General features: G+C 75.9%; 1 protein-coding gene across 1 annotated transcript in view; it reads left to right on the forward strand.

The window, feature by feature from the left end:
• Window positions 1–11,391: 11,391 nt before the first annotated feature.
• The window catches only part of LOC134152982 (fat storage-inducing transmembrane protein 1-like), a gene marked incomplete at its 5' end in the record, with an annotated part of 2,212 nt that continues 2,004 nt past the window's right edge, over window positions 11,392–11,599 (forward strand). Inside the window, one exon of the mRNA XM_062598769.1 lies at window positions 11,392–11,567. Within this exon, the coding sequence (XP_062454753.1) occupies window positions 11,392–11,567 (176 nt within the window). The remainder of the gene's footprint in view (window positions 11,568–11,599) is intronic.

Genomic DNA, 11,599 nt, shown 5'->3' on the forward strand with positions numbered 1-11,599 from the left:
ACCGTGACCTCATGGCCGAGGTCTCTGTGGACCAACCAGTGTCTCCATGGACCAACCACCACGATCTCATGGCCGAGGTCTCTGTGGACCAACCGCTGCGGCCTCGCGGCCGACGTCCCTACAGGCCAAGCGCCGCGTCCTATTGGCCGGTGCCGGGGCGGAGCCCCCGCTCGCTGCACCCCATTGGCCGGAGCCTGCGGAGGCCCGGCCCTTTCCCAGGTGCCTTTGGGGCGAGGTGGGGGGGGGAGGGGCAATAAAGGAGCCCCCGGGGGGGGCTCAGGCTGGAACTGTCCTGTGTCCTCTTTGGGGTTGGGGGGCGGAGCTATGGGGTAGGGGGTGGGGCCAAAGGGGGAGTGGCTAGGAGATCCTCCTCGCAGCCAACCAGCAGCTGCTGCAGCCTGCTGGTGGCTGTGAGGTGTGCTAGTCCCGCCCCTGCCATGCCTCGGCCTATCGGAGCCCAGCCAGGCACTCTCCAGCCAATGGGGGAGCGTGGCTGGTGTTGTCCCACCCCCCCTTTCTGAGCCGCCTGCCAATCATCCCCCCCAGCCAATCAGGATGCGCCTCAGCACTGGTTGGGGGGGGGAGGCGGGAGGCTGTGGTGCTTATCAGCTCCTGGCCAATCAGAGCCCGCCACGGGGGGCGGGAGCCAATGAGCGGAGGGCGGGGCGTTCCCCTGCCACGTGGTGCGTGGGAGGAGGGGGCGGGGCCACGGCCGCAGCCAATGGGCGCGTGCGGCGTTGGCTCCGCCCCCCCCAGCGCCGCAGCGCCTCTGTGTAAACAAGGCCGGAGCGGAGGTGAGGGGGGGGCGCCGAGGGGGGCGGGGGCGGCGGCGGCGGCGGCTCCTGATTGGTCCCTGGCGGGCGGGGGGCGAGTCCTGATTGGTTGTAGCCCCCCCCCCCACCGGGTGACTGTTGCCGGGTCGCCGGTGGGGACCCTGCTGGGGGGGGGGCAGAGGCTCCCCATTGGCCGGCAGCCGCCGTCCCGCGCCCCTATTGGCCGTAGCTGCGGGTCAGCACCGGGTCGTGCCCCGCCCCCGGCCCCCCCCCAAGTATCCCGTGCCCCCATTGGGCCACGCGGGAGGGTCCGGGCGCCCCCCCCCAGGGCTCCCATTGGACGGTACCGGGGGGGGGGGGGCCGTTGCCGGGGGACACCGGGGGTCAGCTGGTTGCCATGGGAGACGGGGGTAGGTTGGTCGCTGGGGGCAACGGGGAGGGGGAAGCCGGGGGCAACGGGGGGGGGGGGCAGGTGGTTGCCAGGGGTAACGGGGGGGGAACAGCCGGTCGCCGGGGGAACAGGGGTCACCAGGGTGCGGGGGGTTGTCAGGAACTCATTGGGGGTAACGGGGGGGGGAACAGGCAGTCGCTGGGGGAATGGGGGTCACCAGGGTGTGGGGGGCTGTCAGGCAGTCACCGGGGGTAGCGGGGGAACAGGCAGTCACTGGGGGAACAGGGGTCACCAGGATGTGGGGGGGTGTCAGGCGGTCACCGGGGGTAGCGGGGGAACAGGCAGTCACTGGGGGAACGGGGGTCACCAGGGTGTGGGGGGGTGTCAGGCGGTCACCGGGGGTAGCGGGGGAACAGGCAGTCACTGGGGGAACGGGGGTCACCAGGGTGCGGGGGAGTGTCAGGCGGTCGCCGGGGGTAACAAGGTGGGAACAGCCGGTCGCTGAGGGAACGGGGGTCACCACGGTGCGGGGGGGACGGTGTCAGGCGCTCGCCGGGGGTAGCGGGGGGGGGAAGGAACAGCCGGTCCTTCCGGGACCTGACGCACCCCCCTCGCTCCCCCCCCCCCCAGGCGGGGGTCTGCCCTAGATGGGGTCGCACAGCAGCAGCAGCGGCGGCGGGGGGGGAGGGGGCCCGCGCCGGCCCCGCCCCCCCCGCCCCCCCCCGCGGCCGGAGGAGGAGGAGGAGGAGGAGGAGGAGGAGCAGGAGGAGGAGGAGGAGGAAGAGCAGGAGGAGGAAGAAGAGCAGGAGGAGGAGGAGGAGGAGGAAGAGGAGGAGGACGAAGACGTGGACCTGGCCCAGGTCCTGGCCTACCTGCTGCGCAGGTGACCTGCCCCACGGCATGCTGGGAGCGGGAGGGGGGGGGGCGGTGACCTCTCCTCCCCCCCCCCACCGCCGTGACGCCCAGTGCCCCCCCCAGTACATCCCAGTGCCCCCCAACACTCCCCAGTGCTCCCCCAGTACACCCCAGTGTTCTCCAACACCCCCCCAGTGCCCCACCAGTATGCCCCAGTGCCCCCCAACGCCCCCCTAGTGCTCCCTCATGCCCCCCCAGTATGCCCTGGTGCCCCCCGATGCACCCCCAGTATGCCCCAGTGCCCCACCAGTACACCCCAGTGCCCCCAAACGCCCCCACAGTGCTCCCCCAGTGCCCCCCAGTATGCCGCGGTGCCCCCCAGTACGCTCCAGTGCCCCCCAACAGCCCCCGCCCCGAGGGACCCCACACGACCCCCCCCCGCCCCCAAGCCGCCCCCAGCATCCCCCGCCCCCAGGAACCCCACACGCCCCTCCCTGCCCCAAGCCCCCCCCAGCATCCCCCGCCCCCCAGGGGCCCCACACGCCCCCTCCCTGCCCCCAAGCCCCCCCCAGCATCCCCCACCCCCCAGGGGCCCCCCCGCCCCCCCAACCCCCCCACCCCCAAACCCCCCCCAGCATCCCCCGCCCCCAGGGACCCCACACGCCCCCCCCCCGCCCCCAAGCCGCCCCCCAGCATCCCCCGCCCCCCAGGGACCCCACACGCCCCCCCTGCCCCAAGCCGCCCCCCAGCATCCCCCGCCCCCCAGGGACCCCACGCGGCCCCCGGGGGCCCCCCCGGAGCCGGGCGAAGACGCCAAGAGCCGCCGCCGCCCCCCTGCCGCCGCCGCCAGCCCCCCAGGTAGGCCCGGACGCCTGAGCCCGCCACGGGGGGGGGGGAGGTGGGTTGTTGGGGGGCGGCGGTGTGGGGGGCGCCGTCCCCCCCCCACCGCCCCCCACCCCAAGGCCGGCCCGTGCCCACAGCGGGCGCCGGGGGGCTGCGGGGCCACGAGCTGGAGGCGCAGCTGCGGCTGGGCGAGGGGCGCCTGGGCCCGGCCCCCCCCGAGCGCAGCCTCCCCCGGCTGCTGCGGCAGGTGAGCGGGGCGCTGGGGGGCTGGGGGGGGCGCGTGGGGGGGGGGGCTGCCCCACGGCCGGCCCCCCCCCCCCCCGGCCCCACACACACCCCCCGCCCCCAAACCTCCGTCCGCCTCCGCAGCGCGAGTGGGGCCGGTGCCACAACGGGAGCTTCTCGGCGGGGGAGAGGGCGCGAGTGAGCTCCCAGTGAGAGCGGGGCGCTGGGGGGACTGGGGGCACTGGGGGGAGAGTGGGGGAAATGGGGGAGGGACTGGGGGGGAGTGAGGGGGGAATGGGGGGACTGGGGGAGAGACTGGGGGGGGGACTGGGAGGGATTAGGGGGAGAGTAGGGGGGGACTGGGGGAGAGACTGGGGGGACTGGGGGGGGAATAGGGGAGGAACTAGGGGGGGACTGGGGGGGAGAGTTGGGGGGACTGGGTGAGAGTGGGGGGAACTGGGAGGGAACTGGGGGGACTAGGGGGGCAGAGTGGGGGGAGAGTGGGAGGGAACTGGAGAGGGACTGGGGGGACTGGGGGAGGAATAGGGGAGTAACTGGGGAGGGACTGGGGAACCAGGGGGAGTGAGGGGGGAACTGGGGAGGGACTGGGGGAGTGCGGGGAGAATGGGAACTGGAGTGGGGAGAATGGGGGGAACTGGGAGAGGATGGGGGGAACTGGGAGGGATGAGGGGCTAATGGGGGGAACTGGGAGGACTGGGGGGAAATGGGGGAACTGGGAGGATGGGGGGCTAATTGGGGGGGAAACTGGAGGACTGGGGGAACTGGGAGGGAATGGGGGAACTGGGTGGGTAACGGGGGGCGATGGGCCGTGGGGCGCCGTGGGGCTGACGTGGGGCCGCCGTGGGGCCGGGGCAGCTTCCTGCCGAACCGCGTGGCCTTCGCGGAGTCGTACGGGCAGAAGGCGTTCTGCGGCGTCTACTCCGAGGACGGGCGGCTCTTCGCCTCCGCCTGCCAGGGTGAGCGCCGTGGGGCAGCCGTGGGGCCGGGCCGGGGGGGCAGGGCGGGGGGGCAGATCTGTGCCCCACACGTGCGCAGACCACACGCTGCGGCTGTACGAGTGCCGCGCCGGGGGGCTGCGGCTGCTCCGGGCCGCGCCGGGGGGCAGGGCCGGCCGCGGGGCAGGGCTGTGGGGCAGGGCTGTGGGGCGGGGCCGGCTCTGCCCCACGGCGCTGCCCCACACGTGCGCAGACCACACGCTGCGGCTGTACGAGTGCCGCGCCGGGGGGCTGCGGCTGCTCCGCGCCGCCCGCGGCCGCGACGTCGGCTGGAGCGTCCTGGACGTCGCCTTCAGCCCAGACGGCTCCCAGCTGCTCTACTCCAGCTGGTCTGACTACAGTGAGTGCGGGGGGCGGGGCCTCAGGGGGGCGGGGCCTCAGGGGGGCGGGGGCGGGGCCATAAGGAGTGGGCCTTGGGGAGTGGGGGCAGGGGTGGGGACTGGGCTCGGGGGGCAGGGACTGGACTCCAGGGGGGCGGGGACTGAGCTCGAGGGGCGTGGCTTCAGCACGAGGGGCGTGGCTTCAGCTCTGGGGGCGGGGTGGGGCCCTGGGGGCGGGTCTTAGGGCCCTGGGGGCGGGGCTTTGAGCCTGGAGATGGGGCTTAAGCCGCAGGGGCGGAGCTGAAGCTCTGGGGGGTGGGGCTTAGGCGCTAGGGGTGGGGCTTAGTGTCTGGGGGCGGGGCTAGGCCTTGGGGGCGTGTCCTCCAGCCCCGCCCATGGGGCCGGGTGGGGGTGGAGCCCCGTGCGCTGGGCTGGGTGTGTGTGGGGGGGGGCGGGGCCTGGTTGGCCCCTCCCTCCGAAGGGGGCGTGGCTGACGTGGCTCCACCTCTCCGCCCGCGGCCCCGCCCAGTCCACGTGTTCGACATCTATGGGGAAGGCGACAACCACACAGCCCTCGACCTCAGGTGGGGCGGGATGGGGGAGCTCTGTGGGGCGGGGTGGGGGGCGTCTGTGGGGCAGGGTGGGGGGGGCTGGAGGGGGCCGTGGGGTGGGGTGGGATTGTCTATGGGGCAGGATGGGGGGGCTGCAGGGCAGGATGGGGGGGTCGTGGGGCAGGCCAGGCAGTGCCATGGGTTACGGGCCGGCGCCGTGGGGCAGGCCAGGGGGCGCCGTGGGTCACAGGGCAGCGCCGTGGGTCACGCGGCGGCGCCGTGGGGCAGGCCGGCGGAGCGGCGCTTCGCCGTGTTCTCGCTGGCGGGTGGCGGCCGACGGGCGGGAGGTTCTGGGCAGCGCCGTGGGTCACGGGGCGGCGCCGTGGGGCAGGCCGGGCGGCGCTGTGGGTCACGCGGCGGCGCCGTGGGGCAGGCCGGCGGAGCGGCGCTTCGCCGTGTTCTCGCTGGCGGTGGCGGCCGACGGGCGGGAGGTTCTGGGCGGCGCCAACGACGGCTGCGTCTACCTCTACGACCGCGAGGCCCAGCGGCGCACGCTGCAGGTGGGGCGGGGGGCGCCGGGGGGCCTGGAGCGGCCTGGGGACTCGGGGGGACCCTGGGGGGATGGTGGGACCCCAAAACATCGTAAGAGCTTGGTGGGACCCTCGTGGGTTGGTGGGACCCCAAAACGTCCTGGGAGCTTGGTGGGACCTTGGTGGGAGCCACCTGGGCTGGTGGGTTCTCGAGATGGTTGGTGGGACCCCGGGGGGTTGGTGGGACCCCGGGGGGTTGGTTGGTTCCTGAGATGGTTGGCGGGTTCCCGAGATGGTTGGTGGGACCCTGAGGGGTTGGTGGGTTCCCGAGATGGTTGGTGGGTTCCCGAGATGGTTGGTGGGACCCTGAGGGGTTGGTGGGTTCCCGAGGTGGTTGGTGGGTTCCTGAGATGGTTGGTGGGACCCAGGAGGTTGGTGGGTTCCGAGATGGTTGGTGGGTTCCTGAGATGGTTGGTGGGACCCGGGGGCTGGTGGGTTCCTGAGATGGTTGGTGGGTTCCCGAGGTGGTCGGTGGGACCCGGGGGGTTGGTGGGTTCCCGAGATGGTTGGTGGGTTCCCGAGATGGTTGGTGGGACCCTGGGGGTCGGTGGGTTCCTGACATGGTTGGTGGGTTCCTGAGATGGTCGGTGGGACCCTGGGGGGTTGGTGGGTTCCTGAGATGGTTGGTGGGACCCTGAGGGGTTGGTGGGTTCCCGAGATGGTTGGTGGGTTCCTGAGATGGTTGGTGGGACCCCGGGGGGTTGGTGGGTTCCTGAGATGGTCGGCGGGTTCCCGAGATGGTCGGCGGGGCCCCGGGGGGTCGGCGGGGCCCCGGGGGCCGGCGGGAGCCCGGGGCCGGTGGGAGCTGCGGCGGCGCAGGTGCGGGCGCACGAGGACGACGTGAACGCGGTGGCGCTGGGCGACGGCGGGGGGCAGCTGCTGCTCTCGGGGGGCGACGACGCCGTGTGCCGGGCCTGGGACCGGCGGTGCCTGCACGAGGGGCGGCCGCGGCCCGTGGGGCTGCTGGCGGGGCACCGCGACGGCCTCACCTTCCTGCACCCCCGCGTGAGCCCCGGGGGGGACTGGGGGGGACTGGGAGCACTGGGGAGGGGACTGGGGGGCACTAGGAGCGCTGGGGGGGCTGGGGAGGGACTGGGGAGGGACTGGGGGCGCTGGGGAGGGGACTGGGGGGCACTAGGAGCGCTGGGGGGGCTGGGGAGGGGCTGGGGAGGGACTGGGGGCGCTGGGGAGGGGACTGGGGGACTGGAGTACTGGGGAGGTGACTGGGGAGGGACTGGGAGCATTGGGGATGCACTGGGAGGGGACTGGGGGGTCCTGGGAGCACTGGGGGGGGGGACTGGGAGCACTTGGGGGGGGACTGGAGGGGATTGAGGGGGCCCTGGGAGCAGTGGGGGGGCTGACTGGGAGCACCGGGAGGGGGACACTGGGCCCCATGGCCCCGCCCCCCGCGCTCAGCCCCCCCCCCCCCCCCCCCGGGCGCAGGGCGACGGCCGGTACCTGGTGTCCAACTCGAAGGACCAGACGGCGAAGCTGTGGGACCTGCGGCGCCCGGCGGGGCCGGGGGGGCTGGCGGCCGCCCGCCGCGCCGTCGCCCGCCAGAGCTGGGACTACCGCTGGCAGCGCGCCCCCCGCCACGGTGAGCCTGGGGGGCGGGGGGGCGCTAGGGCCCTGAGGAACCCCGGGATGGGAGGGGGCGCTAGGACCCCGTGGAGCCCCGGGGGGCGGGGGGGGGGCGCTAGGGCCCCGCGGAGCCCTGGGATGGGAGCGGGGCGCTAGGGCCCTGCGGAGTCCCGGGATGGGAGGGGGCGCTAGGACCCCGCGGAGCCCCGGGGGGCGGGGGGGGGGGGCGGTAGGGCCCTGTGGAGCCCCAGGATGGGAGGGGGCGCTAGGACCCCGTGGAGCCCCGGGGGGCGGGGGGGGGGGCGCTAGGGCCCCGCGGAGCCCTGGGATGGGAGCGGGGCTGCTAGGGCCCCGTGGAGCCCCGGGGGGCGGGGGGGGGCGCTAGGGCCCTGAGGAGCCCCGGGATGGGAGGGGGGGCGCTAGGGCCCTTTGGAGCCCCAGGGTGGGAGGGGGGCACTAGGGCCCCGCAGAGCCCTGGGGGGCGGGGGGGGGGATGCGGTAGGGCCCCGTGGAGTCCTGGGGGGGCGGGGGGGGAGGGACGCTAGGACCCCGCGGAGCCCTGGGATGGGAGGGGGGCGCCCCCGGGATGGGAGGGGCGCGGTAGGGTCCCGCGGAGCCCCGTAGGGCCCTGTGGAGCCCTGGGGGGAAAGGGGGGACTCTAGGACCCCGTGGAGCCCCAGGATGGGAGGGGGCGCTAGGGCCCCGGGATGGGAGGGGGGCGCTAGGGCCCCGCAGAGCCCGGGGGGGGGGGGTGTACGTCACCGCGGGGGCGTGGCCGTGACGCGGCGGTGGGCGTGCCCCGCGGCAGCGTGGGGGGCGGGGCCGCTGCCCGGCGACAGCTCGCTGATGACGTTCCGCGGCCACGGGGTGCTGCACACGCTGATCCGCTGCCGCCTCTCGCCGCCCCGCGGCGCCGGCGGCCGCTTCCTGGGCACCGGCTGCGCCTCGGGCGCCGTCCTCGGTGCGCGGGGGCGGGGCCATGGCGGGGGGCGGGGCCGTGGAGGGAGGGGGCGGGGACGCGGCGGGGGGCGTGGCCACGGCGGGGTCGGGGCCGCGGCGGGAGGGAGTGGGGGTGGGCTGGGAGGGGGCTGGGAGAGGGCGGGGCCACGGCGGGGGGGCGGGGCCGCGGCGGGAGGGAGTGGGGAGGGGCGGGGCCACGGCGGGGAGGCGGAGCAGGCTGCAGGGGGGCGGGGCCACAACGGAAGGGGCGGGGCAGGATGCAGGGGGGCGGGGCCACAACGGAAGGGGTGGAGATGGGCTGGGAGGGGGGGCGGGGCCACGGCGGGAGGGGGCGGGGCCACAATGGGACGGGCGGGGCCGGGCGGGGAGGGGGCAGAGCCACAGTGGGAGGGGGCAGGGCCATGCTGGGAGGGGGCGTGGTACCCTGGAAGGGGCGGGGCCTCACCGGGAGGGGGGTGTGGTCATACTGGGAGGGGTCGGGTGCTCTGAAGGGGGCGTGGCCACGCTGGGAGGGGGCGTGGTCATACTGTTGCGGTGGGTGTGTGCCCTGGGAGGGGGCGTGGTCACACTGGAGGGGGGCGTGGTCACACCGGGAGGGGGCGTGGCCTGAGCCAGGGCCTCAGCCTTAACCGGCGGTGGCGGGGCGCAGTGGGCGGGGGCAGCGCGGGTGGGCGTGGCGTGGGGGGTGTGGGCGTGGCGCGGGGGGGGCGTGGCGGTGCGTGACCCCGCCCCCCGGCAGTGTACGACGTGCTGACGGGGCGGGTCGTGCGGCGCCTGGCCAATCACGGCGCCTGCGTGCGCGACGTGTCCTGGCACCCCGACGGCGGCACCCTGGCCAGCGCCTCGGTGGGCGGGGCCTCCGGGGGGCGGGGCTTTGGCGGGGCGGGGCTTCCGGGGGGCGGGGCTTCCCGCGCAGGGGGTTGGGGGTGCTGGGGGGTCCCTGAGGGTGGCTGCTATGGGTCCTGTGGGGCTGGGTGGCTCTATGGGGTGGGGCAGTTGTAAAGGGGGCGGGGGGCTCCATGGGGCTGAGAGGCTCCATGGGGCTGGGAGGGCTCTATGGGGCTGGGGGGCTCCATGGGGCTGAGAGGCTCCATGGGGCTGGGAGGGCTCTATGGGGCTGGGGGGGCTCCATGGGGCTGGGAGACTCCATGGGGCTGGGGGCTCCATGGGGCTGGGAGGGCTCTATGGGGCTGGGGGGACTCCATGGGGCTGGGGGGCTCCATGGGGCTGGGGGCTCCATGGGGCTGGGAGGGCTCTATGGGGCTGGGGGGCTCCATGGGGCTGGGGGCTCCATGGGGCTGGGAGGGCTCTATGGGGCTGGGGGGCTCCATGGGGCTGAGAGGCTCCATGGGGCTGGGAGGGCTCTATGGGGCTGGGGGGGCTCCATGGGGCTGGGAGACTCCATGGGGCTGGGGGCTCCATGGGGCTGGGAGGGCTCTATGGGGCTGGGGGGGCTCCATGGGGCTGGGGGGCTCCATGGGGCTGGGAGACTCCATGGGGCTGGGGGGGCTGCATGGGGCTGGGAGGCTCCATGGGGCTGGGGGGGCTCCATGGGGCTGAGGGGCTCTATGGGGCTGGGGGCTCCATGGGGCTGGGGCTCCATGGGGCTGGGGGCTCTATGGGGCTGGGGCTCCATGGGGCCGGGGGCTCCATGGGGCTGGGGCTCTATGGGGCGCTGACCCCCAGCTCCCCCCGCAGTGGGACGGCAGCATCCGGCTCTGGGAGTACCGGGAGCCGCAGGACGAGGACGAGGAGGGGGACGAGGCCCCGCCGTGGGGCGCCCCACGGCCGCCCCAATAAAGCGCTGCCGCCGCCGCCCTCCCGCCTCCTGCCTGCGTCCTGGCGCCCCACGGGGACCCTGCCCCACGGCGTCATCGGGGGTCCTGCCCCACGGCCCCACAGCCCCATGGCCCCACAGGGACCCTGCCCCACGGCGTCATTGGGGGTCCTGCCCCACAGCCCCACGGGGACCTCGCCCCACGGCCCCAGTGGAGCCCTGCCCCACGGGGCCCTCGGGGGCCCCGCCCCATGGCCCCACAGCCCCAGGGCATCATCGGAGGCCCCGCCCCACGGCCCCACAGGGTCCTCAGGTGCCCTGCCCCATGGGGTCCTCGGGGGCCCTGCCCCATGGCCCCACAGCCCCACGGGGGCCCTGTCCCACAGCCCCATGGGGTCCTCAGGGGCCTCGTCCCACGGCCCCACGGGGGCCCCGTCCCACAGCCCCACAGGGACACGGCCCCACGGCGTCATCGGGGGCCCCGCCCCACAGCCCCATGGGGTCCCCAGGCCCCGTCCCAGGGCCCCACAGGGTCCTTGGGCTCCTGGGGCCACCACGGCCCCATGGGGACCCTGCCCCACAGGGACCCTGCCCCACGGCCCCACGGGGTCCCCAGGGTCCCTCTGCCCCACCCCACGTCCCCTGGGGGTCCCGGGGCCACCCCAGCCCCACCCCACGTCCCCCCGGGGGCCCCAGGCCGCCGCGTCCCCGTCCCCTCGGTGTCCTTGTCCCCGCGCCCTTGGCTCCCCCCCCCACGTCCCCTCCCTCGTCCGTCACCGTCACCCCCGCCCCGCGGTGGCAGCTGTCACCCGGCCTCAGCGCGGAGGTGACGCCGCCGCCACCGCCGGGGCCGGGGCCACCAGCGCCGCAGGGCCGGGGCCACCAGGGCCACCGGGGCCTCCAGCTCCAGGGCCACCAGGGCCTCCAGGGCCACCAGCAGCAGCAGCAGCTCCGGTGGCAGCAGGTCCAGGGCCACCGCCAGGACCACCACCACCAAGGCCACCGCCAGCACCCGCAGGTCCAAGCCCGCTACCGGGACCGCCAGAGCCACCAGCAGGTCCAGGAGAGCCACCACCGCTGCCAGGGCCACCACCAGGGCTACCAGCAGGCCCAGGGCCGCCAGCACCAGCAGGTCCAAGCCAACCACCAGGGCCACCAGCACCAGTAGGTCCAGGGCCACCAGCAGGAGCACCAAGGCCACCACCAGCAGGTCTAGGGCCACCAGTACCAGCACCAGCAGGTCCAAGCCAACCACCAGGGCCACCACCACCAGCAGGCCCAGAGCCACCACCAGGAGCACCAGGGCCACCAGCAGCAGGCCCAGGGCCACCACCACCAGCAGCACCAGCAGGCCCAGGGCCACCACCAGGAGCACCAGGGCCACCAGCAGCAGCAGCAGCAGGCCCCGGCCCCCCAGTGCCCCCCGGCTCCGGCGGCCCCGGCCCCATGGGCGGCGCGGCGAGCGCGGCGGCGGCGGCGGTGGCGGCGGCGGCGGGCGCCGTGGGGCCGGCGGCGGCGGCGCTGGCCGGGGGGCTGAGCTGGGGGGCGGCGGCGGCGCTGGGGTCGCCCCGCTTCGCCCGGGCCCACGCGCTCGCCCTCGCCGCCCTCGTGGCCATGGGGCCGCTGCTGCGGGCCCACGCCGACCCCCACAGCCTGCTCGCCCGGCCCCACAACCTGCTGGAGGCGTGAGTGTGGCGCGGGGGCCCAGGCGTCCGGG

This window comes from Rhea pennata, chromosome 37 (assembly GCF_028389875.1).
Source record: "Rhea pennata isolate bPtePen1 chromosome 37, bPtePen1.pri, whole genome shotgun sequence".
Lineage (NCBI taxonomy): Eukaryota > Metazoa > Chordata > Aves > Rheiformes > Rheidae > Rhea > Rhea pennata.